This window comes from Porites lutea, chromosome 10 (assembly GCF_958299795.1).
Source record: "Porites lutea chromosome 10, jaPorLute2.1, whole genome shotgun sequence".
Classification (NCBI taxonomy): domain Eukaryota; kingdom Metazoa; phylum Cnidaria; class Anthozoa; order Scleractinia; family Poritidae; genus Porites; species Porites lutea.
In genome coordinates, this window is record NC_133210.1 from 30,700,970 (window position 1) to 30,726,127 (window position 25,158).

Genomic DNA, 25,158 nt, shown 5'->3' on the forward strand with positions numbered 1-25,158 from the left:
AAACAGAATCAAGCTTCGAAGGAAGATTTGTAGTCGATGTTCTCGTGATTTTCGCTGTTCTTTTCGGTTTTGGGACATTTTGTGAGAAGCAAATACCTTAAAAGCGTCTTCAGGTAGGTATGACAAATTATAAACTAACATTGACGAAGAAAGATGCCCAATTTCACGTTTATAATGGGGTCATCTTTCTGGACCGATAAAGTCCCCAAGGTTTTGTTGGGTTTATTTTAATCTTATGCTTAATATTTGCTTGTAAACTCAGCATTTATTGATAAGTTGCCTGTTACATTTTTTTTAGAGTGCTTAGATATTATATAGTCTTTCAGATCGTTTATAGATACGTCTTGGAGGAGTGATAGCTGAATGGCAAGCTTTTACATTTCAATTAATGCTGCTCCGCTGACAGGATGCCTTTTATCGCATTGGTTTTCTGTCATAAAGGCACATTCATGATGAAAATGGCCACTGCGAATTTATTAAGATTACCTAAAGGGTTAATTCTAATTCTCATCTTGAACAGTATCATACACAATCAGCTCGTCTGGTATTTTGCATGAATGATAATAAGCTCAAAGGTTTTTGGTGAAAAAAAGTGCTTATCTCAAGAGATAGTTTACGTGTTATTCAGGGTTTGTTTCTTTTAGCAGTAATCTACCCTTCGGTTAACCTCCCCCGCCCCCCTCCTTACTCCACTTTGAAACCTTAATTAAGCGCATTTCTCTGATAATAGGTCTTACACCTGATTTGCTACTTGCCAATTTCCCGGGGGGGGGGGGGGGTACTCTCTTACAAGAGGCTATTGGGGATGTGCCACTGGATGGGGTCGCATTTTCACGACTGGAGTGACTATAATGGGGTCGCGTTTTCAACAGAGTTTCTAGAATGGGGTCGCAAATTTTTGTATTTTTGGGGTAAGTTGGGATTCAAAATGGGAAGATTCTCGGTTAAAAAGATCAGAAAGTTGTTGTTTATTAAATTTAACAATAAGCTCGTATTGACCGCATTACATTCCGCGCTTGAAACCACACTGACAAGGTAGATGTGTGAATAGAAAGTGACTAAGTTGGGATCGCAAAAATTACCTTTTCCAAAAAGTGACTAAGATGGGGTCTATCATAATTTGGCCAAAAAATAGACTATAATAGGTTAGGGGCTCTTAGAGGCCAGCGGCACATACCTAGAAAACATTAACCCAAGTACCCCCCAAGGCCAATTTCGCCACATCCGTGTTTGCTACCAACATACTGGCTTGCTGTCTATTGACAAAGTCCAAGACTAGCACCTTTTGGGTAGTCACTAACTAGGAGGTAGCGAATTCAATTAGAAGCAAAACTGGTTATTACCGGCCTGAATAACATTTGGGTTATGTAAAGGTTGTTTATGTTTAATACAGATGATGCCTGTGTTGCAACCAGACGAGGAAGAAGCTAGCGGCAGTAGTGTAGGAGCCAGTAGTCCTGCCGTCAGTACGCCATCTCCTTCTAGGACAAAGGTTAGTGGTTTGATGACTGTTGTAAAGAGTTGCCTTTGTATTAATTGAAATCAATAATATACAACTATAGTAGTGGATGTATTATACCGAGACATGAAGCATCCAGGTATATATCTAGCGCTATGAACCAACCCTGAGGGGGGTAGTTGTTTTAGTATTTTACCAAATCAGTTGGATAGAAATCAAAGAGAAACTTTTTGTAACGAAAAGACATCACTTAGTTAGAGTTTGTTTATGTTTCAATTGACAGTGTTTCAGGATCATTTTTTATTATTTTGTTGCAAATTCAATGAGAAAATTTTTTTCTTCCGACCAGCAAACACCAACAAGCCAAATTTTGTCTCTTTCTTGGTATTTGCTGGTGCAGCTGCTTCATTGACTGCTAAAATTCTATCTTTCAAAACTGTTGCAAAACGAGAAGCCATTTTGAATCTCGTCCAAAAGAGTAAGAGTAAATATCCAAGGATATTCTGAGTTACGGGAGCTAATCAGAATGTGCAAAAATTGCAATCCACTGATTTGGTGAATACTAATATTGTTTATTTTACAATCAACTGTCTCTTAACAGACACCTTTATAAGAAGACGTTGGTAGAACGGACACCTACAGCTGGTCCCTGCCTTTCTTTAATCCTTTTATTTGACTCTCTAAAAGACGGACGTCACTCTAAGACACTTTGTGTCATTCCCAGAGGTGTCCATCTTAAAGGGAGTTGACAGCATTTTGTGTACTTTCTGTATCATTTTCCTGCTTCAAGACTTAATTATAGATACCCATACACCATACAAGCTTTAGTTTACATAATTTGTATGAAAATTCTTAGGTGCTAAATGTGATAGTCTGTTATGGTGATTGTTAGACTAGCTCATCAGGCCCCTCACCGAGACGCAGTGGCAGGAAGACAAAGCAACGAATCCTATATGGTCACAAGAAAGACACTCCTTTGACACCACATTCTCAACCTAGAAAGGCAAAGGAGACTCTAGATAGTGGATCAGATGAAGATGAGGAAGAAAAAGAGAGAGAAGAAGCCAGGTAATATTAACTTTAGATTACCAGAGCTACAAACCATCATCTTTCCACATGTATTAAGGACAGTCTCTGTTTTTTTTACTGTCAAAACAAATATGCATTCAGATACAATCACTTGTCTCAAGAGAAATTTATTATTTTACCATGCTTGATAAGAGTGGGATTTGCAGGTAGACTAATTACTAAAACAAATTACTGCCAAGTCATTACATTTTTACAACAGTCCACTTGTACTCAAGGTGATTCCCAAATTTTATTACCCTAGTTTACCTATCTTTCACTAGTCCTGTGGTAACTACTACATACCTCTACGTCAAAAGCTGAAATAACTTTTTGGGGGGATATTTAATTCAGTTGAACCAAACTTCTTCAGCCAGAAGTTGTATTTATGTGGTTGGTGTTGTTTCTTATTTAGTGAACAGTCATCAGGGAATCAATCCAGTGATGACAGTGATCTGGAGACACCAGTGCATGCACCTGCCCCTGGACAAGGAAGAAAAAGGGCTGCCACAATTTTCAAGGCTGTCCCGGTATAGTTATCCTGTGATTTTGTTACAAAATAGTTACACTAATGTATGGTGAGTTCACTGACTCATCTTGAGAAACATCATGAGTCCTAGTGCAGAATCTGTGAATCCCAGTTCAAAAAACAATGAATCCTTCTTGTTAAAGCACCAAAAAAACTAAGATAATATTTATCATTAAACAACAGCCACAATTACACTGAAAGAAATCGCTCAAACAGTATATTCTACAAAAACATTGATCAAATCAATCGATCTTCTTTGCATCCTAAGGGATGCATGCCATGAATTATTTTGCGTCGTTGGAGAATTTTACGTTTCAGGGAGGTAGGACGCAGAGGTGACAAAATCACTGGTTATCTTGTTGTCAAACAGAAACTTGGTCCAATATCTTGCGTTACGTGAGAACTAAGGAGGGAATCTTGTTTTACTTACATCTGTAGGCGCCCAAGAGAGCCAGATCTAAACCCTCCTCTGCCCGTAAATCACCAGCTCAAAAGAGATCAAGGAAGTCCAAAGGAGGTGCTATGAGTGATGATAGCCAGGGGAGCTTGTTTGATATCGTAAAGGCTGGTAAAGGAGCACTCAGGGTAAGAATGTTGATTGAACAGTACACTGTACAAGGTTGTTAGTTCTGTAAGAAAAGTTATTTAAAATTCCAGTGTTTTGGAAATGTATGCATTGCTCATCCCTTCAGATCATGGACTCTCTCTTTTACATTCTTCTATGTTTAATTAAAAATAAGATGCCTGTGTAACATTCATAATATATTTTTTTGTGGTACAATAATTGTGCTGGCTATTTCATTTTAGGCTGTGGTAGATGACTGGATTGAAAGTTACACTTCAGACAGGGAAAATGGAATGGTGGATCTTATCCAGTTTTTTGTACAGTGCTGTGGCTGCAAAGGTCTGTTGGAACATTGACCCCCCAAAAGATAATAATACTTGTATGTGACCACATCCTGTAAGAGACCAGTTAGCCAAAACACCTAAATTTTCCCAGTCAATGCCATCTTTTGAAAGGAGTCTTGACCATTTTTTAGGCTGATGGTTTTATAACTTTCAATCGTTTTTAAACAACCTGACATAGTCTTGGTCTAAACTCCATGTTCATTATATGTACGATGTTAATCAGAGTATGCAAAGAGTGTTCATTGCCAGCATGAAACCGTACATAATTGTTGTAACATATTGCAATGCATGTGTCCAGACTTCTTCTTGGAAGACCCCTGCATTTTGATTCCCAAAAGCAACCTTTAAATTATTTATGTCATGCATGTATTATCCTCTTTTCTAGGAACTGTCTTACCCACAATGTTGGAGGAGGAAGAAAGTGTGAATGCTGTCCGTCAACTGACGGAACAATTTGATGAGGTCAGAAGGAAAAAACAAACTTTGTAACCTTCAGTCTCAATATCTCTCAACTCCTCTGATAGACTTAAAGTACCGTATATGATTTTTTTATTGATGTTTTGTTAACATCAGTGACCATTGCTTTGCAGGACAGCCATGAATATCCACTGATTATGACTGGTCAAAATTACAAGAAGTTCAGAGTAAGTGAAGTTTACAGATCTTGTAGGTCTGCTAGACTTACTGGTAAAGCAAAATACTGTTAAAATTCTTCAACACAGACACCAAAAGGACAAAGTTTGTCATCTTAGAAACAAAGAGAACTATTTGTAATAAAGAGGTTTAATGTGCATGTTACGGAGGAGCCTGTAATGAAAGGTTCCATTGAAACAAATATACTGAAATCCACAAAAAAACCTTTAGCTATAGTTTCCTTGGTAATCTGACCATCTGTAGATACATAAGTTAACATAGGTATCTTTTAGCCACAGTCCTGCAAAACACTTGGAATTGTGCTAGTGTAAAAGTAGTATTCAACTTCAGCTTCAACTTTTATTTATTTAAATTTGAGACCTGTCCTAATAAAGTCCTAAAACATTATTGCTCTCATCTATTTCTAGGCAAACTTTACAGAGTTTGTAGATTCACTGATCCAGCAGTGTCGACATAGTATAATATACGATGAATACATGCTGGATACCTTAGTCTCCTGGCTTATCCGATTGTCAGACTCACAAGTTCGCGCCTTCAGGCACACAAGCACTCTAGCAGGTAAGTCTTTAAATCTCTTTATATTGATTTAAAATAGAAACTTAGTGTAGCCTTGCAATCTGTGTAGAAGAAAAGTGGCTTTTTCCAAGTTCAAGTTCAAAGTATCAGTTTTGCAGCCTTATGATTAAGAAAATTTAATGTCTTTTTGGATTTGAGTGGGGCCAAAATGCTGTCTGATGGGGGCAAGCAGAGTGCAGGACTGTCATTAAGAGGCGTGTGCAGGGGGGTTTCCCCTGGCTACTCTGAACGTGGCCCCCGACTACTTTAAAAGGAAAATAGAAGAAAAATAGAACCAAAAACCCCTAGCTGTTTGATTCCCCTGTCTACTTTTTGTATTTACCTGGTAACTTAAAATCTTAGTGACAACCCTTGGAGTGACCCAATGGCCACTGGGCCGACTTGTTTTTGTGCAAAAAAGAAACCGTAGTTTTTCATTATCTTCAATTGCATGTTGTTTTTAGGAATGAAACTTGTCTCAGCATTGATTCATGTAGCGAAGAATGTTCATGTAGAGTTGGATAACACCCAGGTACGTAAATTAATAACCATTAAGTTTGTTTTAAGATTTTTCGGGCAATGATGTAGAGGCGGGCTGTAAAAATTGCTTAGAAACTACTAGCAATCCTTTGTCTTTTATTTTGTCTCCAGCGCCAACTGGATAGTGAAAGCAGCAAAGTTTCCTCAAAGAAAGCTATGGAGAAAATTGAGATGCTTCAAAATAGAAGACAAGAGGTAAATAATAACATTATTATGGTGTTAAGTCTCTTGTTCCACTGCGCAGTGTTTGTAACAGTAAAGGTGTCTGTGGGGGGTCAGAAATATTAACCCTGATTCATAAAATTAATTTTTTTCTTTTTTCATTTAACAGCTGAGACAGAACATCAGTGACTTAGAAGACATGATGAACTTTGTGCATCAAGGAATGTTTATTCACAGATACAGGTAAATTATAAAATACATGTAGTTGCATAAAATCACCTTCTAAACCCTGTAAAAATGTTGTAGATTTTTGACACGCTGTGAATTTTTTCTTCAGAGATTCCAGAGCGGAAATCAGAGCCCTATGTATTGCAGAAATGGGAACATGGATGAAAGATTATAGGTACCTAATACAGCATCACAGACTCATGACTGTAATTTATTTTAAATAGATTTGTTCATGCATGAAATGGGAACTCTGAAGAACTCATTAGTTGAAAGTGATTGTGCTTTCCAGATCACATTTCAGAATTTTCATTAAGAATTTTAGTAGCAGGAGAAAGGTGTAACATTACGGGAGAATAATTATTTGGAAAGATCATAGGCTACTGAATGTTTTGCGGAGAATTCTGCATAGCAAAGGCAGAATTCCACGATGCCTAATGAACACCTGGTATGTGAATTTGGAGATGGTTTTTGAGGAGAGGGGAAAACTGGTGAACCTAGAGAAAAATCTCCTGGAGCAAGGGAGAGAGTGAACAACAAACTGACAACCTACTTTTGGCATCAATGCCAGGAATTGAACTGTAGCTCTCACCACCACCTTTGCTTCCCTGTGTGTGTTTTTTTTAACATTTAATGTTCCTTTGATGTTGTCTCTGTTTTTCAGTTCATACTTCTTGAGTGACAAGTTTTTAAAATACATAGTGTGGAGTCTAAATGATAAGGTACTTGCTTAATATGAGTATATGCTGGATTACAAAGTAAATAATAATTATAATGGAGCCTCCCTCACAATGTAAAGCAGGATTATTTTGTACAATCGGCTACACTGTAGTGTTGTCATGCATTTCTTGCCTTAATAGTTCTCCCATTCAGTCTCTATGAAAGCTAAAACACTAGTTAACCTGCTTACTATACAGTTTATTGTTATCTGGTTCATTATTTAGATTGGGGATGTGAGGCAAAAGGCCCTGCTGTCTCTCAAACATCTCTATGAAGTTGAAGACTTTTTACCTCATCTGGAGTCTCTGACTGAAAGATGCAAGGTGCTCATTACACTGATATAAGTTTTGTTAAGTGCTGACATACATGTAATTATGCCTGGGGCCTGTTGTTTAGAAGGCAAGTGATGTTTTCTATGTAGTGGATAGCAGTGATTTTGTTACCTCTGCATCCTACGTCCCTGATGCATTAAAGTCCTCAAAGACACAAAATAATTTGTGGTATGCGTCCTGAAGGATGCAAAGATTGATTGATCAATCTGAAGATGTTTTTGGTGAATGTCCTGTGTGTGTGATTTCTGTGGATGTTCTTGTGGCTGTTGTTTAACAGTGCACATTTCTTTTACCCTTGTTGTGCTTGACAATAGAAGGAGTATATCTCTATTTCAGTAACCTGTAATACAGAGTTTTGGAGTCTGTCTTCAGATTAACTTTGTGGTTACATAAAGACCCAGGGACTCATTGCTTTTTGAAATAAGACTCATTGGTTCTGGACTGGGACTCATAATTTTTCGCAAGTGGAGTCCCAGGACTCACCATTACTTTTTGTCACAAAATCACTGGGATAGCGCAATTGGCTTTCCTAAGACTTATCGGCTGGATAGTGAATTTATGAAGCAGTCTACAACATAGAGAAAAAACATCTGGTACCAGGGTATATAACATAATGTGTTGCTAAAATTGATCGTCTAAAAAAAATAATCTGGTTGATTAGCAGGCATCTTACTAGTTAGGCCATTTCATTTGAAGGGGAAATGGTCATCATTGTTCAAAGCATATCGGCCAATTGCATTAAAATTTGATGCCTCCCTTCCAGAGGTCTTGATTTCGAGTTCATATTGGTGTGACACGTTCTTTGCTGTGTGATTGTAAAAGTACTTTTTTGTACCTTATTTGTAGGAGAGGCTTGTAGCTATGACATTAGACAAGGAAAATGAAGTGGCAGTCGAAGCAGTCCGACTTGTCACATTACTTCTTAAGTGAGTATTTGGAATTCCAAGTGTTAATTTTCCTTAGTGTACAGTTTCAAGTCCAGATTTGTTCAAGGCTAATGTTGGGCTGTGTTCTAACTGTACCTGGTAGCCCCTGACACCTCACTTTTTCTCTTGGGTGACTCGGAAACCTCAATTTTCTTTATAGTTGTAGAATCATATGCTGGGAACCTTGGATTTCAAAATTTCAGAGCTTTGGGCCCGCTAGAATTTTTCTCAGAGTGTTAGCACAGAATTGTAATGGTGATTACTTTTGTCATTGTAGGTATGATAAACTAGATGAAGAAGAGAGCCAGCAGGTAGAATTTCTTGTCTTCTGCACAAGTCGCAATGTTGCAAAAGCTGCTGGGGAATTTCTGAAAGAAAGACTAGTGATGGCAGCAGATGAGGAAGTAAGAAAAGCCAGCAAGTCTAAACGAGGTGAATATTGAGAAACAGAAATAGAAAGTTACTGGTGAATAGAGGCAAGGGATTATTAAGTATTTCTTTAAGTATTTAGGTTGTTTCTGGTTGTTACAGAAGGTTGCAATCACCAATAATGTCATAATACAGAAGATTGAAAAGACACTGAAAAATTACCAGACCACAAAACAAAAGTTAACCAACTTAGTTTCCGCTACACCAAGAAACACCTCTGAAAGAAAGACATTATTAAGTAAAACTTATACTTAAAATGGTGGTAAGATTGTCAACATTCTCTTAGAACAGGATAATTTCATGTCTTCTCACAGGGTACAGGTCTAATTTTATTAAGTTGATCCTACATGTACATTATACCTACATGTATAATCTTTTTTCATTTTGCCACGTATTTCAAAAGCCTCTTCTCCTGTCATTTGCAGGGAAAAAGGTCGAGCAGGAAGTAAAAGTTGTGCAGTTGAAGAAATTGATTGAGTTTTTCCTTGTCAGTGAGGTAAACAACATTAACTCCCAGTGCCTTGTTAAAAACGTTTTTATTAGCTCTTTCTGTTATATATGTGGTGACATATCCAGTAAAAGTTATACACTGGAATACTGAATTAACTTTCACTAAGAAGACCACTTAAAAAACTTTTGAAAACTATTCAAAGTTCTTTGAGTTCCTATAAAATACGGAAAAGCAAACAGTATTGTTAACAAGGTTTTATTTGAATGGTCTTATCATATGTTTTTGGAATGTAATTTCTCAAAGTAGGCCTGTCTTCCTTTACTCAGAGATTTGAGTGTTAAATCATAAGTTAAACTATTTTTTCAAAGCAGGAGTCAATGATTGTTTTTGCATTGACATTTTTTGTTGTCAGATTCATAATCATGCTGCATACCTTGTTGATAGTTTATGGGAAACAATGGACATCCTGAAGGTAACTTAGAAAATAATCTGGTTTGTTCTTGAGAGTTCCTTGTCTACTTTGTTTAGAAAACTGATGTCATGTTGAAAGATGTGTGTGAATGCCATGTTTATTGTTGTTTGCTTTAAGATTTTTATTTGGCTATTTGTTTGGAATCCTTTTCTTTTCCTTCTGTGACATAATGAAAGCCTCTGGGGACCGAACAGTTTAAAAGTAATACCAAAAGATTATGACGTTGCTGCTTTAAGTAAAAACTGCCATTTGAAAGTATCAGACAGTTAATAGAATACAACTTTGTGACTGCTATTCTGTCTTTTTGTGATTAACAGGATTGGAAGCTGATGACTGACATTCTTCTTGACAAGGGTGACAAGCAAGGTAAATTATTACCATAATTATAATTTTGCTATCATATGATCATGACTTGTTTGATAACAGGCTGGGTTATCATACATGTAGATTAAAAGGTAGCACTGAAGCTCAAAATGGTTTTACCAGTACTCAACAATCAACTTCCTAATCTTCCAATCAAGTATAAATCTTAAATAAAGGGACATAAAATTATTGGCTATGGGCAAGGAACATTTTGAGAGGTGCTTGTCTTAAGGTGAAACTAAAGCACAACCTTTTTTCAAGCAGCTAAGCCCTGAGAGTTGTCTTTGACTCTAAAATAAGTAAGAACCAATAAAGGTATCCACTATGGATGAAGTTGATAGTACAGTATAAGCTACTGAGTCGAAGATTCTCCCCATCCCGAAGTGTTTTGTTTTCGAGCTATTGTGAAAATAGGTTCCAAACTGAGGACCAGTTTGTAAAGGAAATAATGTGAATTTTTTTTGCTGTAGTTAAGTCCAAATCGGTTCAGGAAGTTTGGAAAAGATAATGATAGAGCTCTGATTGAGTAAAGAAGCGTCCTGTCCTCTTTCAATCTCAATCAAATTAATGAATTCCAGTATTTGGTTTCTCTTCACATTGCGGTGCTCTGCTTTCTTTCTTAAGGGCTGAATGACAATGAAGAGATGTCTCTGATTGATATCATGGTTTGCGCTTGCAAACAAGAAGCAACTAAACAAGGTCCACCAGGAAGGACAGTGAGGAAAGGAAAGGAGAAGAAATCATCTTTAGATGACAAGAAGAACCTCAGTGCACATTTTATGCAGACACTTCCAAGCTTGTTGAACAAAGTATGTAAAATTGTAAAATGGTACAGTCAACTCTCTTTAAGACGGACACCTTTGGGACTGGCACTAAGTGTCCATCTTAGAGAGGTGTCCATCTTATGGAGAGTCAAATAAAGGGAGTAAAGAAAGGCAGGGACCAACTCTAAGTGTCCGTTTTACAGAGGTGTCCGTCTTATAGAGGTGTCCATTGAGAGAGTCGACTGTATATTGAGTGTGTCACCATGACCCCCTTGTGTCACTTTCCAGATCTGGGTAATGCTTTAGATTGGTCAAGCTGCAAAGAAATTTGCCTGAACCATTCAGAAGCACTACCCACATCTGGATGGTGACAAGTCATCAGCTTGGAATTTCTGTAGTCATTCCTCAGATGTTATTTTGCAGTGAAGCTACATGTAGTGATGGGGTTATGAAATCTCGGCTATTTTCTCAGCCTGAACAGAGCAGTTTGTTTTTGACAGTGACAGGTTTTTTTGTCCCTTTGGGTGGAAATTCACCATTATTTAATGTGGTTCCCCCTCAGATTTTCTGCCACAGTAAAAAAAAAAACCTTTTTTTTTTACAGTTTAGAATTTTATGGGTACCTTACACCACATACCCAGGCATATCACACTCAGAAACTTAAGTGTTAAGAGGAATGTTCCTTTTGTTTCAGTTTGGAACAGATGTTGAAAATGTTGCAAACTTAGTTTCAGTTCCACAGTACTTTGATCTGGAGGAGTATGGACAAAGACGACTTGGAAAGGTAAACAAATTTTTTTATAGTTCACCTTCATCTTTTCCATTCTTTCCTGATACTTCAAGCACATAATTGACTGACTTTTATGCTTTTGTTTCTAGCATCTGGATGAACTGCTAGTTCAGCTGAGTGATATTGTTGAGAAGCACTCTAATGCAGATGTAAGTCTCAATTTGAAAATTTGAACAAGTGACTGCTCATTTCGTGTCAAACCAGGGAGCAAAGAAAGCCAGTTTTACTGCTTGCCCCTGCCCTTCAGGCAAGCCATATCTAGCATGCAATAGCCCGAGAAAAATTTTGGCACACAGCATTATTTATTGGTTATTTCATTCCCAGCCTTGTAAATTCATTTTAGCAAATTAATGTAGTAATTTCACTTCTTCAGATGAGATTGAAAAACAGCTTTCAATTCACATGAATTAATTAGGAATTTAAGCAATTTGTTTTCACTTTCCCATGAGGAAAGGCAAGAAAAGAATTGACTAGCCCAATTGCAAGGTCCACTAGCTATTGTATATGACTTTCTTTGCACGCTGCCAAAAGGGGCAAGAAGAGTTTAAGAATCCCTTATATCAATTTGTCTTTTAGGTCCTGGATGAATGTGGAAAAACTTTCAAAACACTTATTGATAATGACTACACTTTGGCATCTACAGCGGTAAGTAGAGATGCCTTATTTTTGTGTTGTCAGGTATATTTAAGTCGCACAGCGACATGTAATCCTTACAGTTTTATCTAATTACTTTCCTTTTTTGCCTTGTAGGATGTAGCCAAAAACAAACTCATTGACTCCTTTGTTGCAAAGTTCAAAGAGAATCTGAAGGAGGGATTAGAGGCTGTATGTTTTATTCACTTGACTTGTGATTGTTGTCACTTGGTAAACTGTACATGTACATTTAAGAATCAATATCCACATACAATTTCTCCAAACTGATCTCCGTACATCTCCTTAAAGAATTAGTTGAGAGAATTTGATAAAAGATCAAAGTTATTCTGATAACCTTTACTCTTGTTGATCTGCTGATGTTGTTAGGAGAAGATTGATGTTGGTCACTCTTAAGACCTGAAGGGTTAAGGAAACAAATCATTTGGAAACAATGTTTTTTTGCCCAACTTGTAGTCTTGAATGCAGGATTTTGTTAGAGGTCATAAAATTGTTTATAACTTAGTTAATTTAATCTCAAGAATGAGTACTTTGTGTACCTTGTATCTCAGTATTCTTTGTCCAGTTTTGGCTGGGCTGTAAGTACACTGTGGTGCAAAAACAGCATTGCAGTTGGTTGTTTCCCATGGTATTTCAAAGCTCTTGCACACACCACATTCAACTTTAATTATTGATCTATGCTGTTGGTGATTTAAACATATTTAAGTAGCAAATTGGAGCTTAGAATGTTCAGATGTTCCCTGAAAATTTCAAAGAACAATTAAGTTTTAACTGTGGATTCATTCTACATATATCACATCTTTTTAAGTTGATCATGTTTTTACTTAAGGATGATCAGGACAATGAAGATGATCAAGAGAGATACAACCTTCATGTCAACCTTGCAAGAATAGCATCATTCTACAAGTAAGTTCACCAGCATGTACAGTTTAGCACGTTCTGCAAGATTAACACAGAGTCAACATGCACTTTAAGGAACAGGGATAAGCACCGTTGGTTAGTGCATGTCTTTGTGTGTGGGAGGTTCTGAGTGTGATTCCCTGGTGTGAGCTCAAATCCTTGGTTCAACCTCTTTCCTTTCTGTATAGCTTTAAATAACTTTTAATAATGTAAAACGGAACACTGATGGAGAGCAGGAGTGGGGGGGGGGTAGAGTGAGTGCACCTTTGGTCTCAGGTTTGTTTGTTTTAGTACTGTTACGAGTTACCAACTTATCAGTAAGTTTTAAATTTATACACCAAAGGCACAAATCTGAATTATTAATTTTTGTAGACTATAGTGTTATTATCATGGCAGATAGTGTCATTAAGAATTAACAAGGATTACTGGAAAAAAGTGTTAAAAAATTGCATGGTGGTTGTGGAAAAGTGCAGTCAATATTCTACAATGTTTAGTTTTGTTTTGAATGTGTTTTCAGGTCACACAATCTGAATAAGTGGGATCTTTATGATGATCTGTCCTACATCATCAACTACTCTGCAAATAACAATGTACCAGACGAGGTAACTTCCTTACAAATAACAAAGGGATGGTTACATTATCCTGCTTGTGTGCTGACTATAAAGGAATGCAGAGGCTTAGTTAATGTGTCCTATGGGACAGGCCTTTCATTGTGTACGTATGTGCATGAGGCATTTCTCAATACAAAATAATCTGGCAAGGTCTGGACTCTATCCTGGGGAAAGGGTTACTCCCTAAATTATATAATAACAGCCTATACTCAGGGGCACCCAACGTCAATTTTCGGAAAATATCTGTTTCGAAGACGATTTGAGATCTAGAAATTTCGGAACATCTCTTGGAAAATTTCTTGCTTGCCTGCCTTTCCTAGGATTTTCGAACATCTAAAAAATGGTATAATTGCCCATTTTTAACAGATTTTTACCCTAAAAAGGTCACCTACAATTTTCGGGAGCCTTTTTTCTTGCTCAAATTTTCGAAACGGTGTGGTTTGATCCCTATAATTTTCGGAACACTAGACTTTCAGCTAGAAAATCCGAACAGATGAAAAATTTTTAGGGGGTAAAAATATGCCTATATCAACCGTTTAAATACTAAAATACGTTTAACAATGCTCTTTTTAAGTGGTTTTCGAACTATATTCTTGTTGGGTGCCCCTGTATTCTGAGAGGCTCCTCCAGAAATGGGTACCTTTTTTAGCCTTCAGGTAAATGAAAGGGTAGGGAAATCTGTCATTTCATTATGTAAAATAGGCCCAAAAGGGCTGATGATGCACTTTATGGCTGTGAAAAAGTCAAACAGTCATTCTGGTTTTGTAATTTATTCATATTGAAAGACAGTGCATTTACAGCAGTTAAGAAGCGGGTTCCTTTTCTGTGAAAAATGGTATAAGGGTAAAGGGGTTGGACCTCGGGTCGGGACAGAGTCTTCCTATATAAAACTTTGAGTACTCTTCCCCCCCCAGGAACTCTATGAAGTAGAGCTTGCCCACTGTGGTCAAACATCACAGTGACATTTTGAATTACTAGGCAATGTCCTCTTGTAACAGCATAAAGGTATCTTGTAATGGCTGACTTTCTGGTGCTCTGCTTGTATAGATTCTGGAACTAGCCTTTACAAGTGTACAGATGCTGCTTGTTTGGAGCTTAAAAGAAATTGATGTCAACCAGCCTGATAAGGTATCGCCATAGAGCCACAGCATCTAGTACCCTGTACACAGGTGTTTTTTTGTCTTCCTGTTAGAAAATCAACGAGTAAAGCGAGCGCTGAGTGCTAAGTATCTCCACTGAATTTTTTCAGTGAGACAGTGCCTGTTAGTGGCCGCTGTAGTGGTGGTTCCTTCTTCCAGGGTTGCCATGGATACGTCCTCTCTGCTTATTGCATTTGGCCCCCTCCCCACTAACCTTTAAGGCACCTGCTCCCAAGCTCATCATTAGCAATGAGTTTAATGTCGTCATGCATGTAAATTTTACTCGCATAAATAAAATGGAAGCAATGAATGGAGGGTCATGTGTAAATGTAAAAGTTGAACCTCGCTCAACTTTTGCATTTGCGTGGGGCCTTTCATGCATCGCCTCTGTTTTATTGACGCACGTAAAATTCATGCGATAGCTTATAGTAATCTCCATACATTTCCTTAAAGAACTAGTTGAGAGAATCTCTTCAAAGATCGAAGCATTTTCCGTTAAGTTGTCATTTTATTTATCCTTGCACCTTTTCTCTTGATAATCTATTGATTTGTAGTGGTAGAAATCCAGGAAAATATCTGTTTGGAAACCATATTGACACGCATTAATTTTCCTTGTTATAGCATGACATGAGAACTCTGAAAAGACGCGTGAGTCAGTTCATTCCTCAGTGTGATGAGCTCATACAGTTTAGTTCTCCATCAGTGCAGAGAGTGGTAAGAAAAATTACTGGAAAACAAAAAAGTACAATGTTAAAATACTACTTAAGGGGTTTGATATGAAAAGTTAACTCCTCTGCAGGCTCAAAGGTTGGAGAACAACGTTATGCCTTGCTATAAGTGACTATGCTAGTAAAAGCGATATTTGTAGGGCAAAAAGACACAATGCCATATTTTTGGCTGTAAGTGGTTATGATTTTGCAAATCTTTCACGGCTCGCAAAAATTTGACGAAACTCCAGGCAAATTCTATTTTACTTTTATGGAAAAAATCTTTGTTTTTAATTGTTGCTGCTCCCAGTCTCTGTTCCTTTCTTTATTCATTTAGATATTTCATTTTATTTTATTTTATTTTATTTTCAGGCTTTCAACTGCCTATGTGATTTGCTGATTATTTTTGCAAAGCAATTGAGGAACAGTGGTATGCATTTGAAATTTTTATCGTAAATGTAAAAATTAAAGAGATGATATTGATATAGAACGTTTATTTCAGCCCAGACGCCTTGCAAATAATAAAACTACAAAAAATATTTTTAAACATCCAGATTGGTATTTCGTTTCAATTGTGTTTCATTCATTCCTTACCGGATTGTCATTTACGGTTGGTAGTCTACACTGTGTGAGGGCCAGTGATTTTGCTTGGCCATAAGAAAATAAGATGTGGAATTTTGGTAAAACTGAAAAAGGCTGTTTACATGTGAAACGATTTTCGCACAACTATCTTAGCCACCTCTGCGAAAATTGATAAAAACACCCCATTAAAAATGTGGTCATGTTTAAGTATAGCTCCCAAGATGTTTTGGGGTTTGGTTTGGGTAGTGAAGGGTGATAGTGAGGTACTTTTTCGTCTCAAGTTTGTATTTTATAAAAGCTATTGCAGCAATATCTCTTGCGTTAGTACTACTGTAAGACCACTGTACCCTGCTATTTACACATATCCTACACTGTGTGGTTGGCTTTAGTGTTCTTTTGCTTACCGGTGACGTTCCGATACAAGTTGATTTAGTCGAGGGGTGAATATAAATTTTTGGTGTAGTTGGCTTATAGAACGAGGAATATTCATGCCATATGTTTTTCTTGTTCACGCGTTAACTACACTTCAAGAGATTGGTGTGAAGTTTCACTGCTTAAGTTCATATCAAAACGAAGTTGAACGGATTTCGTGTGGTTGTATTTCAGCACCTCTTTTGGCCCCTCTGGTGCATGAAGCTGATCACAGCACACAAGTGCGACTCAGAGATTATGTTATCGGTCATATATTTGTAGACCTAGATGAGGAAGAGCCAGAAGATGAGGATGGTAAATAATTCTTCTGCTTTTCTTTAGTGTTAAAACAATGACCAGTGTTTGGTTCGAGTCTGTTATGCAGTCGTAAGAACTTGCATGACAGAAACATATGCAATGCTCGGTGTCTTAGTGCATTATTGCAGTTACCGAAGCGTGATCAAAAGATGTAAGAAATATGAGAAAGTAAGGCTTATGTTAATTTTGACCAAAATCTCAGATGCATACACACTTTGTCGCACATTTCTTTGCCGTCACTGTGCGACTAGGACGTGAAATTCCCGCCTTATGCGACTTTTCATGTAGGACCTTCAAAACACACGATGAGGACTTTTTCTCCTTAGATCCAGGGAAATTCACCTACATTTAATTAATCGAATTAGAGTAATCGCGACTGTTAATAGTAACCTTTTCGTTGCCTTTATAGTCGTTGTACCAAAGCCCCATATTACTGAACGACGACGCTGATCATGTTAATTTTTTGTTGATGTACCAATAATTTTCTGTTTTATTCGCAGAGGATCAAACTGATGCCAGTGCGTTGGAACTTAGTAAAAAGAGGACTTGCCTTGCTGGATTCTGTAAACTCATCGCTTACAATGTGTTTGATATGAAACTGGTCGCCCCTGTGTTTTCTTATCTTATCAAGGTTTGAGAAAGTTTTGTTCATGCTAAGTAATAAGTGAAGAAAATATTTATTTGGCCTTATGAAGAAAATTGCGTATTATGGCACGGAGAGACATGAAGATTATGATGATGATAATGGTAACGATAACGGTGACGATGATGATAGTAATGATGACGTTTATGATGATGAGGATGATAACGATGACGTGACAGTTGTTGATGATGATGATGATGATGATGATGATGATGATGATGATATATGTGGAAATTAGATACTTAGGGTTCCTATATGAGGAGAAAGTTTTCTTCAAAGTTCACCTCTGCCTCACGCTGAGCAAGCATTAAAAAATGCAGCCGGAAGTCCCGGAAGCGACCATACAAAATTCCAAAATTTATTGTTGCCTACAAGATTTCCCAACCATACCTCTTTTGACGGGGAAAACTAATTTTGGTTAGGTGGTTGACTGCATTTACTTCCTTTTTAAGTATAGCTGAAAATACGCTGTTTCGAATTTCGAATTTTCTTTTTTTTTTCCAAAGGCGTACAGTAATTTTGGGGATATAATCCGCTATACAATGAACAAATGTCGAGAGATTGACCACAAAGCATTTGCCAAAGCTCTGTTGTTAAGCTTGCAGCAAGAGTTTGAGAAGATCCTCGATGACAACAATGGTGAAGCAGACGCAAACTCCAAAGAGTTTGGAGCAATCAAGGTGAGTTAAAATAGTATTAATTGACTGTAGCTGCAAGTTGCCATGGTTTTGGATTGCCACGTAATTTGATTGACTGAAAATCTCGCGATTTTTGGAGCCAATCTGGAGTAAAATCAAAAGCAATCATGTCTTGAGCTGGTCACGTGCCTTTCCAAGCCTTTTGCACCTGCCACACGTGTTTGCTTTGGGCTCAGATATGTTTCATCTCGTTCTACTCCATGCTACACTTTTAGAACTAATCAGAGCGAATCTTACCCTGGTCGTGTGCTTTTTACTGCACTTTTACTCGCTACATACATTCGCTTTTGAATTCTGAATGGATTAGCAGATTTAATATTCTTACTTTTACTGACCAAAGCTGATTAAGTTTATGCCACTCAAGCAAAACCGTTGTTACATTAAGAAGTAGTTGTTATTTTACTGCTTCACTTTGAGAAGTGAAACCTAAAAGTGAAGGTCTATAAAATGATTTTATAAGGCTATCTTGTGTTTAGTGTTATTCAAGTTTTCTGGAGTTATACACTGTTCGATTTATTTGTTTTGTTTGTTTTCGCAGGACCTTGCCCGTAGATTTGCTCTCTCAGTTGGTGTTGACACTGCGAAATCACAAGCACGAGAATGCGTTGTAACCTTACATCGGTTGGTATTTTAGTAACCAGATAATGTTGAGTAGCTTCCATTATAACACTTTTACCTTGTACCGCATAATAAAAAGTACCACAGGAAAGTACTGCTCAGTAGCTTTCATCTGAATGATAACGCTCTGAAATTTCGTCCAAAGACTCAAAAGTAGTACTACAGTTGAAGGTTGATCATTGATCAACGTACATCCCTTTTTCGCCATATTTTGTAGAGAAGGAATCATGTACAGTCTTAGGAACGGAGACACTTCAGTTCAAAAGGAGAAGCAGGACGACGAACCACCAACCAACCTACAGTTCTTAGAGGTGTTGAACGAATTTACTTTCAAACTCATAACTCAGGACAAGTTTGGTAACTCGGGAGTGTAAGTATTGTTCTTTATTATTCTCACATTGTACTGCGGCTCAGTTATAGGTAAGACGAGGACGAGTGCGAGATTTTCTCACTCCTAAGTAGTACGCAGGCGTGAACCAGCGTCATTTTGGCGGGAAAACGTGAGAACTGTCGTCATTCTACCACGGGTTTTATTTAAAATGTTGTATTTGTGAAAAAAATTATCAGCAGTGTCATGTTTTATCATTTTGAGTTCGGGATAGGGCTTAACCTCCGTCAATGAAAATAATCTTGCTATTTGTTAATGACAGAACAAAGGCAGCACAATCTCCTCAGTTTTTTCGAATCCCGAGTGCTGACCAGGCAGTGTATCGAATCCATGCCATAAACCTGCTACTTAAGCGATAGAGTTCTTTCCTCTATATGGGCTGTACTTAGGAAATGTTAAATTAACTTGATTGCAGTTTGTCGTTCCTTGATGAACATGCCAAGGGATTGATGCACAACAAGGGAGGACAGTGGAGTCCTTTGATATCTTACAGAACCGGCCTGGCTGGACAAGAAGATGAAGAAGAAGGTATTGTCAAGTAGTAAAATGAGCGGCAGGGTACGAACCGGGTACTTTACAGAACGAGAGAGAATCAACTCTCCGACCGCATCACCAAATTCACTCTGCATTCTTTTTATTACCTTTTCAATCCCCAATCCTTAGCCTTTATTCAAGGCTTAAAAAGTCCCTTGCAGGACAAGTAGTTTATATAAAGAGAGCAGTCCTCCACGTTTGGAATAGTGCGTTAAGCCAAGAAAATACATCCAAACTTACCGTTTAAGTTTTTAAAATCTGAAGAAAATGTTCATTTATTTAAACTTTGATAGATTTGGAAGTCCCTCTTTGAATTATTATGTCCGCTCCCCTCTCCCATCATCATTCTGAACAACTGAAGTCAATGTCGAACTCCTTATCCAACCACCCCTCTCCCCCAGCACACCTTTAACCCCACTCCACTCCCCCGAAATTACTCAGTTTGTTACCGGATAAATTATTATGGCATCTGACTTTTCTTTTCTGTAGGTCAACAGAAAGGAAGTCGGGCAAAGAGAAAACTGCCGATGGAAGGTACACTCCTTTAGTTCAGCGATTATTAGTGCGATTCCACGCTAGTTCCAGAAACGAAAAAGTAGAACCACCTTGTACAGCATAATAAACATTACCACAGGAAAGTCCTGCTCAGTAGCTTTTATTTGACTGGCCACACTTTGTGTTCAATGAAGGACGTCAGGAGCTCCTGAGGACGTCTTAAGCTTAAGCCTTGCCCACAGAGGTGGATAAAGCCATTAAATTAATCGAAAAAAAAATTAACTGTTGAAAAAAACCTTGTGCAGTGTTTAAAAAAGAAATTAGGTCTCATCAGTCGGTCTTTATCTCATTTTTTGTGCTTACTGTTTTCAGGCAATGAGAGCAAAGAAGGAGAATGGCTGAGCAAACAGGCCAAGAAACCAAAAAAGGCACGAGGACGGCCTCCAAAATCAACTAAGACGACTGCTCAACAAACCGAACCATCTACACCAAAACCCGTTAAACCTGTTCAACAGGAGCAACCTGCTGCTGACGATGACGATGATGACATGTCCTCCGGTTCAGGGGAGTGGACTCAGGAGGAGCAGGCGCCGCTATCGTCTGTTAAGAAAACGAGTCGCAAGGAGGAAGGGGAGAGTAGTGAGCAGAAACGGGAACAGCAGAAGAGAAAACGGGACGAGGCGTTGCAGTCCGACGAGGAGAGAGAAGATGAGAAAGAGGATGATGATGATGATGATGATGATGATCGGGATTTTGAAAGGTGACGAAGTCTGTTATATTTACCTCTGAGTTGCAAGGGTTCCTTCCTCTTTGAAAATTACATAGTTATGCGTTTGGAAATGTATATCTTCTCTTCACTTTAAAGTATGAAGACATCGTGTTTAGTTGTTTATTCGCTCCAAGGAGTGAAGAAGAGCCGGCATATTCTCACTTTGATTGTCCGAAGTGTTCAGGAAGTGTTCAAAATTATGCGTATATGTTCGAAAACGTCTCAAAAATAGGTAATCAGTCTTTCTATATAACATCAACATAATATGTGGCTGCTGGAAAGTGTTAGTTCTTGAATTCATGAGTAATTCTTAAAAACGGCCCATGAAAAATCAACCCTATGGGTATATTCACACTATACGCCATAGCTTGTCGTGGCGGCCACGAAAAGCCATCGGGTATTGTGTGAACAGAAACGGCCTAAGGCGGCACAAGTCGTTCACACACATCGAACATCGTGCCGCGGCGGTTGGCCGAGAGGGTTTGGTGAACTAAATTCCAGTCCTCACTCCTGAATATTTGCTCCCGTCTCAGTGGGTTCCAGTCCTCACTCCTACTTATTTACTTCCGTGACGGGCCTAATAGGTGTTCACTGCACCAAAGTATGGCACAAAACCTATCCGATATGTGACGTTTTCACTTTCGAGATCGGCCGGCCCGTCGCGGCTTCGCCCCGTCACAGAAAACGCGCCGCCACAACCGTTCTTGTGTGTGAACAGATGCCCTTTCTGGCGTGATTTTCGCGGTGGCGCAAAATCTATCCGGTGTGGAGTGTTTTCACATGACGTCACGGCGGCCATATTGGTGTCCCAAAATAATGAAACGGCGGTCATGTTGGTGTCCCAAACCAGTCCTCTGGGAGTTGAACTCTTTTCTTATGCAAACGCTTTCTTTTGTTCCAATAAATTTGCATATATGCTGGCCACGTGAGTGAAAACACTCTATAGTGTGATTCTGAACACTGCCGAAATAATTGATCAGCTTTTGACTTAGCCCTAGTTGTGCACACTTCGCTCATTGTTACCGTTTTGTAGTTGAATTGACTTCGTTCTTTCCTCCCTTCAGCCTTCCCGCGTCATCACAAAGATCATGGTTATCCAGTCAAAAGGCACAACAGCGCAGCAAAAAGCCGCGGATAAGTTACAGTAAAAAGGACACATCAGCAGTTGGGTGGGTACTATGTTACACACACAGACTAGCCGGAGAAGACAGCTGACATTTTGCGACGCCTTCATTGGTTTCCCCGCGAAATGACGTCTGAGAAACGAGCGGAGAAATTTCATACTGATGACGTGTCACTACTCAGATCTGGCTAGTGCTTCTGATTGGTTAAGGCAATTGTACCTCGGGGCACGACAATCATCAGCACCATCAGATGTGGGTAATGACACTTCATCAGTGTGCAATTTCTGCGTCCGATCTGCAGGAGTCATTTCGAGAGGAAACCAGTAGTAGGCGTGGCGAAATGTCAGCGGATTTGTCAGGCTACAGATAGACGAATGTCGAGATTTTTGAGGTGTTACTGTTTTACTCACAATCTCCGTTGACTTTATTTTGCACTTTTCCCTACGACGTTGATTACGGGTACGAGCATTGGAATTTCAGAGCTTTGTAAACTACAAAAGGGTTTTTTGGCTCCACTTTCTTTCTCTTTTCTAAAGTGAGGAATTGTAATGATTATCTGCAGACGAACAAGCCTGGAAGATATCGATGACGAAGAGGACATAGAAGAGTATGAAAGCGAAGAGGACACACATGGAGAAAAAGAGGTTTGTTAAATTTGTTTTCGTCTCATGCCCCTTGATTGCTGCGATTACTTGCTAATATAAAACCTTCTAAGTGCAATCCTTTTCCTTTCCTTGTTTCATGCGTGTTCTTAGAAGACTCCAATCCGTGTTAGACGCGAGAAGACAGAACTACCTGAAACATTTGGCGACTCACAAGAAGAAAAGAACACGGTAAGAACCGACCTTCCTTCGAGACCTTCCGAACTCGTTCGGTACATGATCGGAAACGTTTGTTAGTGTTACCTCTTTTTCCGGACATGACGTCTTTAGATTCCAATTTCCGATTGACTGAATGTGCGGGGTATGGCACAGATGGGAAGTTTCCGATACTCCTCCGAGACCTTCCGAACCGTTCGGAAAATGTTCGGAAACGTTTGCAGAAGCGTGGCAATGTCCAGAGAACCTTCAACGATGCTCGAAAAATGTTCGAAGAAAAAAAGTGTTAACCCTGATACTGAGTTGCTCGAAAATATTGCACCGCATTTTATTATTTTTTCGAGCAGGAGCCGCCCTTAAATTAGCGCCGTATTTGGCACGAAAATGTATTTATTCCGTCGGTCTGAGTATAATCAAAAGCAAGGCGTTTCTGTTAGTTACTCAAATAAACAATAGCGGTAACTCAAAAAAAATCTGTGTCGCGTCGTAAATGCGGTATGTACTATCAGCCATGGACTATCTTGTTTTAATATAACATTCACGGAATGTTATGTTTTCTTTGCAGGATGACGACTCGCCCCTTGATACCGCCTTCTGACGACTCGCCCCTTGATACCGCCTTCTGATGCCTTTAACACTGACGCGTTATCGTTGAAGCCTTCTATTTGTACAGTTTTAATATTTAACTCAACCCAACCAAATTTTTCCATTTTATTGTAACCGAAACATTGACTTTCCCCTAGTGTTCTTATATGGAATTTAATTTGTTGAACTTTAAAAGCTGTTTTCGTTTTGTCCTTTCAATAATCGGAATTAAAGTTTTAAAGTTTATGATTACGTCTCCTTTTTTGTGAGAACGTCACAACTCGTAGTCAGTCTTTTTTGCTTCTCATAAGTGAGTATCACAGTCGTGCACAGAACGCACACCTGTCCATCATATCCTTTTGTTTCTCTTTTTATACCGGCCAAGATATATTGTTTAACATACTCTAGATGGCAAACAAGACGTTCTTGACTGTAAAAGCTTTTTAATGTTCTGTTTCTCGATGTTCTAGTTTAAACAGGAGGCTTTTTAGAGTACAAAAATGGAATTTTAACATAGACGAAAAATTAAATATTTTTCCGAAGGGGTTAAGCCATGCGTTTGTTCAAAAATTGCAAATTTCTTTCAAGTTTGTTTTTCTTTGAGTTAGCCTTTAACGTTATGTTTCTTGACGTTCTACTATGATAAGAAGGATATTAGGACTACTAACATGACGTTTTCAGTAAAAAACTATAAAAACATCAAGTTAAAAAAGTCGAAAAATTGGGATTTTTCCAAAGGATTTTTGTCAAAAATTGGCAGTTTTTCCATCTTTTTATTTCAAATAAAATAAGCCAGGAAAATGTGTTTTACGATATTCTTGATATAACAAACGCCTCTCTAGACTAAAAACATCAACTTAAGAAACTCGAAAAATTAGGACTTTTTCCAAGGGGTTAGTCCATGCCTTTTGTCAATAATTCGAAATTTTTGCATGTTTCTATTTTACGCAAAATAGAGAAGGAAAATGTGTTTTACAAGTTAAAAAAGTGAAAAAAATACAGATTTTTCCAAAAGGGTTAGTCCATGATTTTTGTCAAAAATTGGCAATTTTTCCATCTTTTTATTTAAGTTAAAAAAAGCCCGGAGAATATGTTTCACAATTTTCTTTCTAGGCTATAAAAACAAGAAGTTCAAAAAGTCGAAAAATTGACATTTTTTCAAAGGGGTTAACCCATGGTTTTGGTCCAAAAATGGCCATTTTTTAAACTTTTTTTTTACGGCAATATAGGCCAGGAAAATGTCTATACGATATTCTAGAACAAAAAGACGCTTTCAAAGGCTATAAAAACAAGAAGTTCAAAAAGTCCAAAAATTGACATTTTTCCAAAGGGGTTAACCCATGGTTTTGGTCCAAAAATGGCCATTTTTCCAACTTGTTTTTAAGGCAATATAGGCAAGGAAAATGTCTATACGATATTCTAGAACGAAAAAACGCTTTTCTAGGCTATAAAAACAAGAAGTTCAAAAAGTCGAAAAATTGCCATTTTTCCAAAGGGGTTGACCCATCGTTTTGGTCCAAAAATGGCCATTTTTCAACTTTTTTTTTTAGGCAGTATAGGACAGGAAAATGTCTTTTACGATATTCTAGAACAAAAAAACGCTTTTCTAGGCTATAAAAACAAGAAGTTCAAAAAGTCGAAAAATTGACATTTTTACAAAGCGGTTAACCCATGGTTTTGGTCCAAAAATGGCCAAGTTTCCAACTTTTTTTTTTTAGGTAATATAGGTCATCAAAATCTGTTTTACGATATTCTAGAACGAAAAAACGCCTTTCTAGGGTCTAAAAAAAAGAAGTCCAAAAAGTCGAAAAATTGACATTTT

General features: G+C 38.1%; 1 protein-coding gene across 2 annotated transcripts; it reads left to right on the forward strand.

Moving 5' to 3' along the window:
• On the forward strand, positions 1-23,582 carry LOC140950521 (cohesin subunit SA-1-like). 2 transcript variants are annotated; one of them, XM_073399761.1, is made up of 42 exons: positions 1-113; positions 1,394-1,492; positions 2,352-2,527; positions 2,940-3,054; positions 3,492-3,638; positions 3,861-3,957; positions 4,348-4,424; positions 4,553-4,606; positions 5,024-5,174; positions 5,636-5,703; positions 5,823-5,906; positions 6,043-6,116; positions 6,211-6,276; positions 6,763-6,820; positions 7,043-7,141; positions 7,997-8,076; positions 8,354-8,508; positions 8,931-9,001; positions 9,369-9,428; positions 9,746-9,794; positions 10,416-10,600; positions 11,250-11,339; positions 11,435-11,494; positions 11,922-11,990; positions 12,096-12,170; positions 12,826-12,902; positions 13,414-13,498; positions 14,555-14,635; positions 15,268-15,360; positions 15,726-15,783; positions 16,542-16,661; positions 17,165-17,295; positions 17,814-17,987; positions 18,544-18,626; positions 18,841-18,993; positions 19,427-19,539; positions 20,035-20,079; positions 20,413-20,800; positions 21,874-21,978; positions 22,496-22,577; positions 22,689-22,766; positions 23,317-23,582. In XM_073399761.1, exons 2-42 carry the CDS (start codon positions 1,394-1,396, stop codon positions 23,347-23,349), a joined length of 4,158 nt encoding a protein of 1,385 aa, XP_073255862.1. In that variant the 5' UTR covers positions 1-113; the 3' UTR covers positions 23,350-23,582. The 2 variants fall into 2 exon arrangements, with proteins under 2 accessions (XP_073255862.1, XP_073255863.1); XM_073399762.1 differs by having other exon boundaries at positions 22,692-22,766.
• Positions 23,583-25,158: the final 1,576 nt, after the last annotated feature.

Bases quoted from the DNA above. Each gene is read 5' to 3' on its own strand.
- LOC140950521 (XM_073399761.1), top strand. From the start codon at position 1,394: ATGATGCCTGTGTTGCAACCAGACGAGGAAGAAGCTAGCGGCAGTAGT. The intron at 18,627-18,840 runs GTTGGTATTTTA...CATATTTTGTAG, and splicing joins TGCGTTGTAACCTTACATCG to AGAAGGAATCATGTACAGTC. The intron at 18,994-19,426 runs GTAAGTATTGTT...ACTTGATTGCAG, and splicing joins AAGTTTGGTAACTCGGGAGT to TTTGTCGTTCCTTGATGAAC.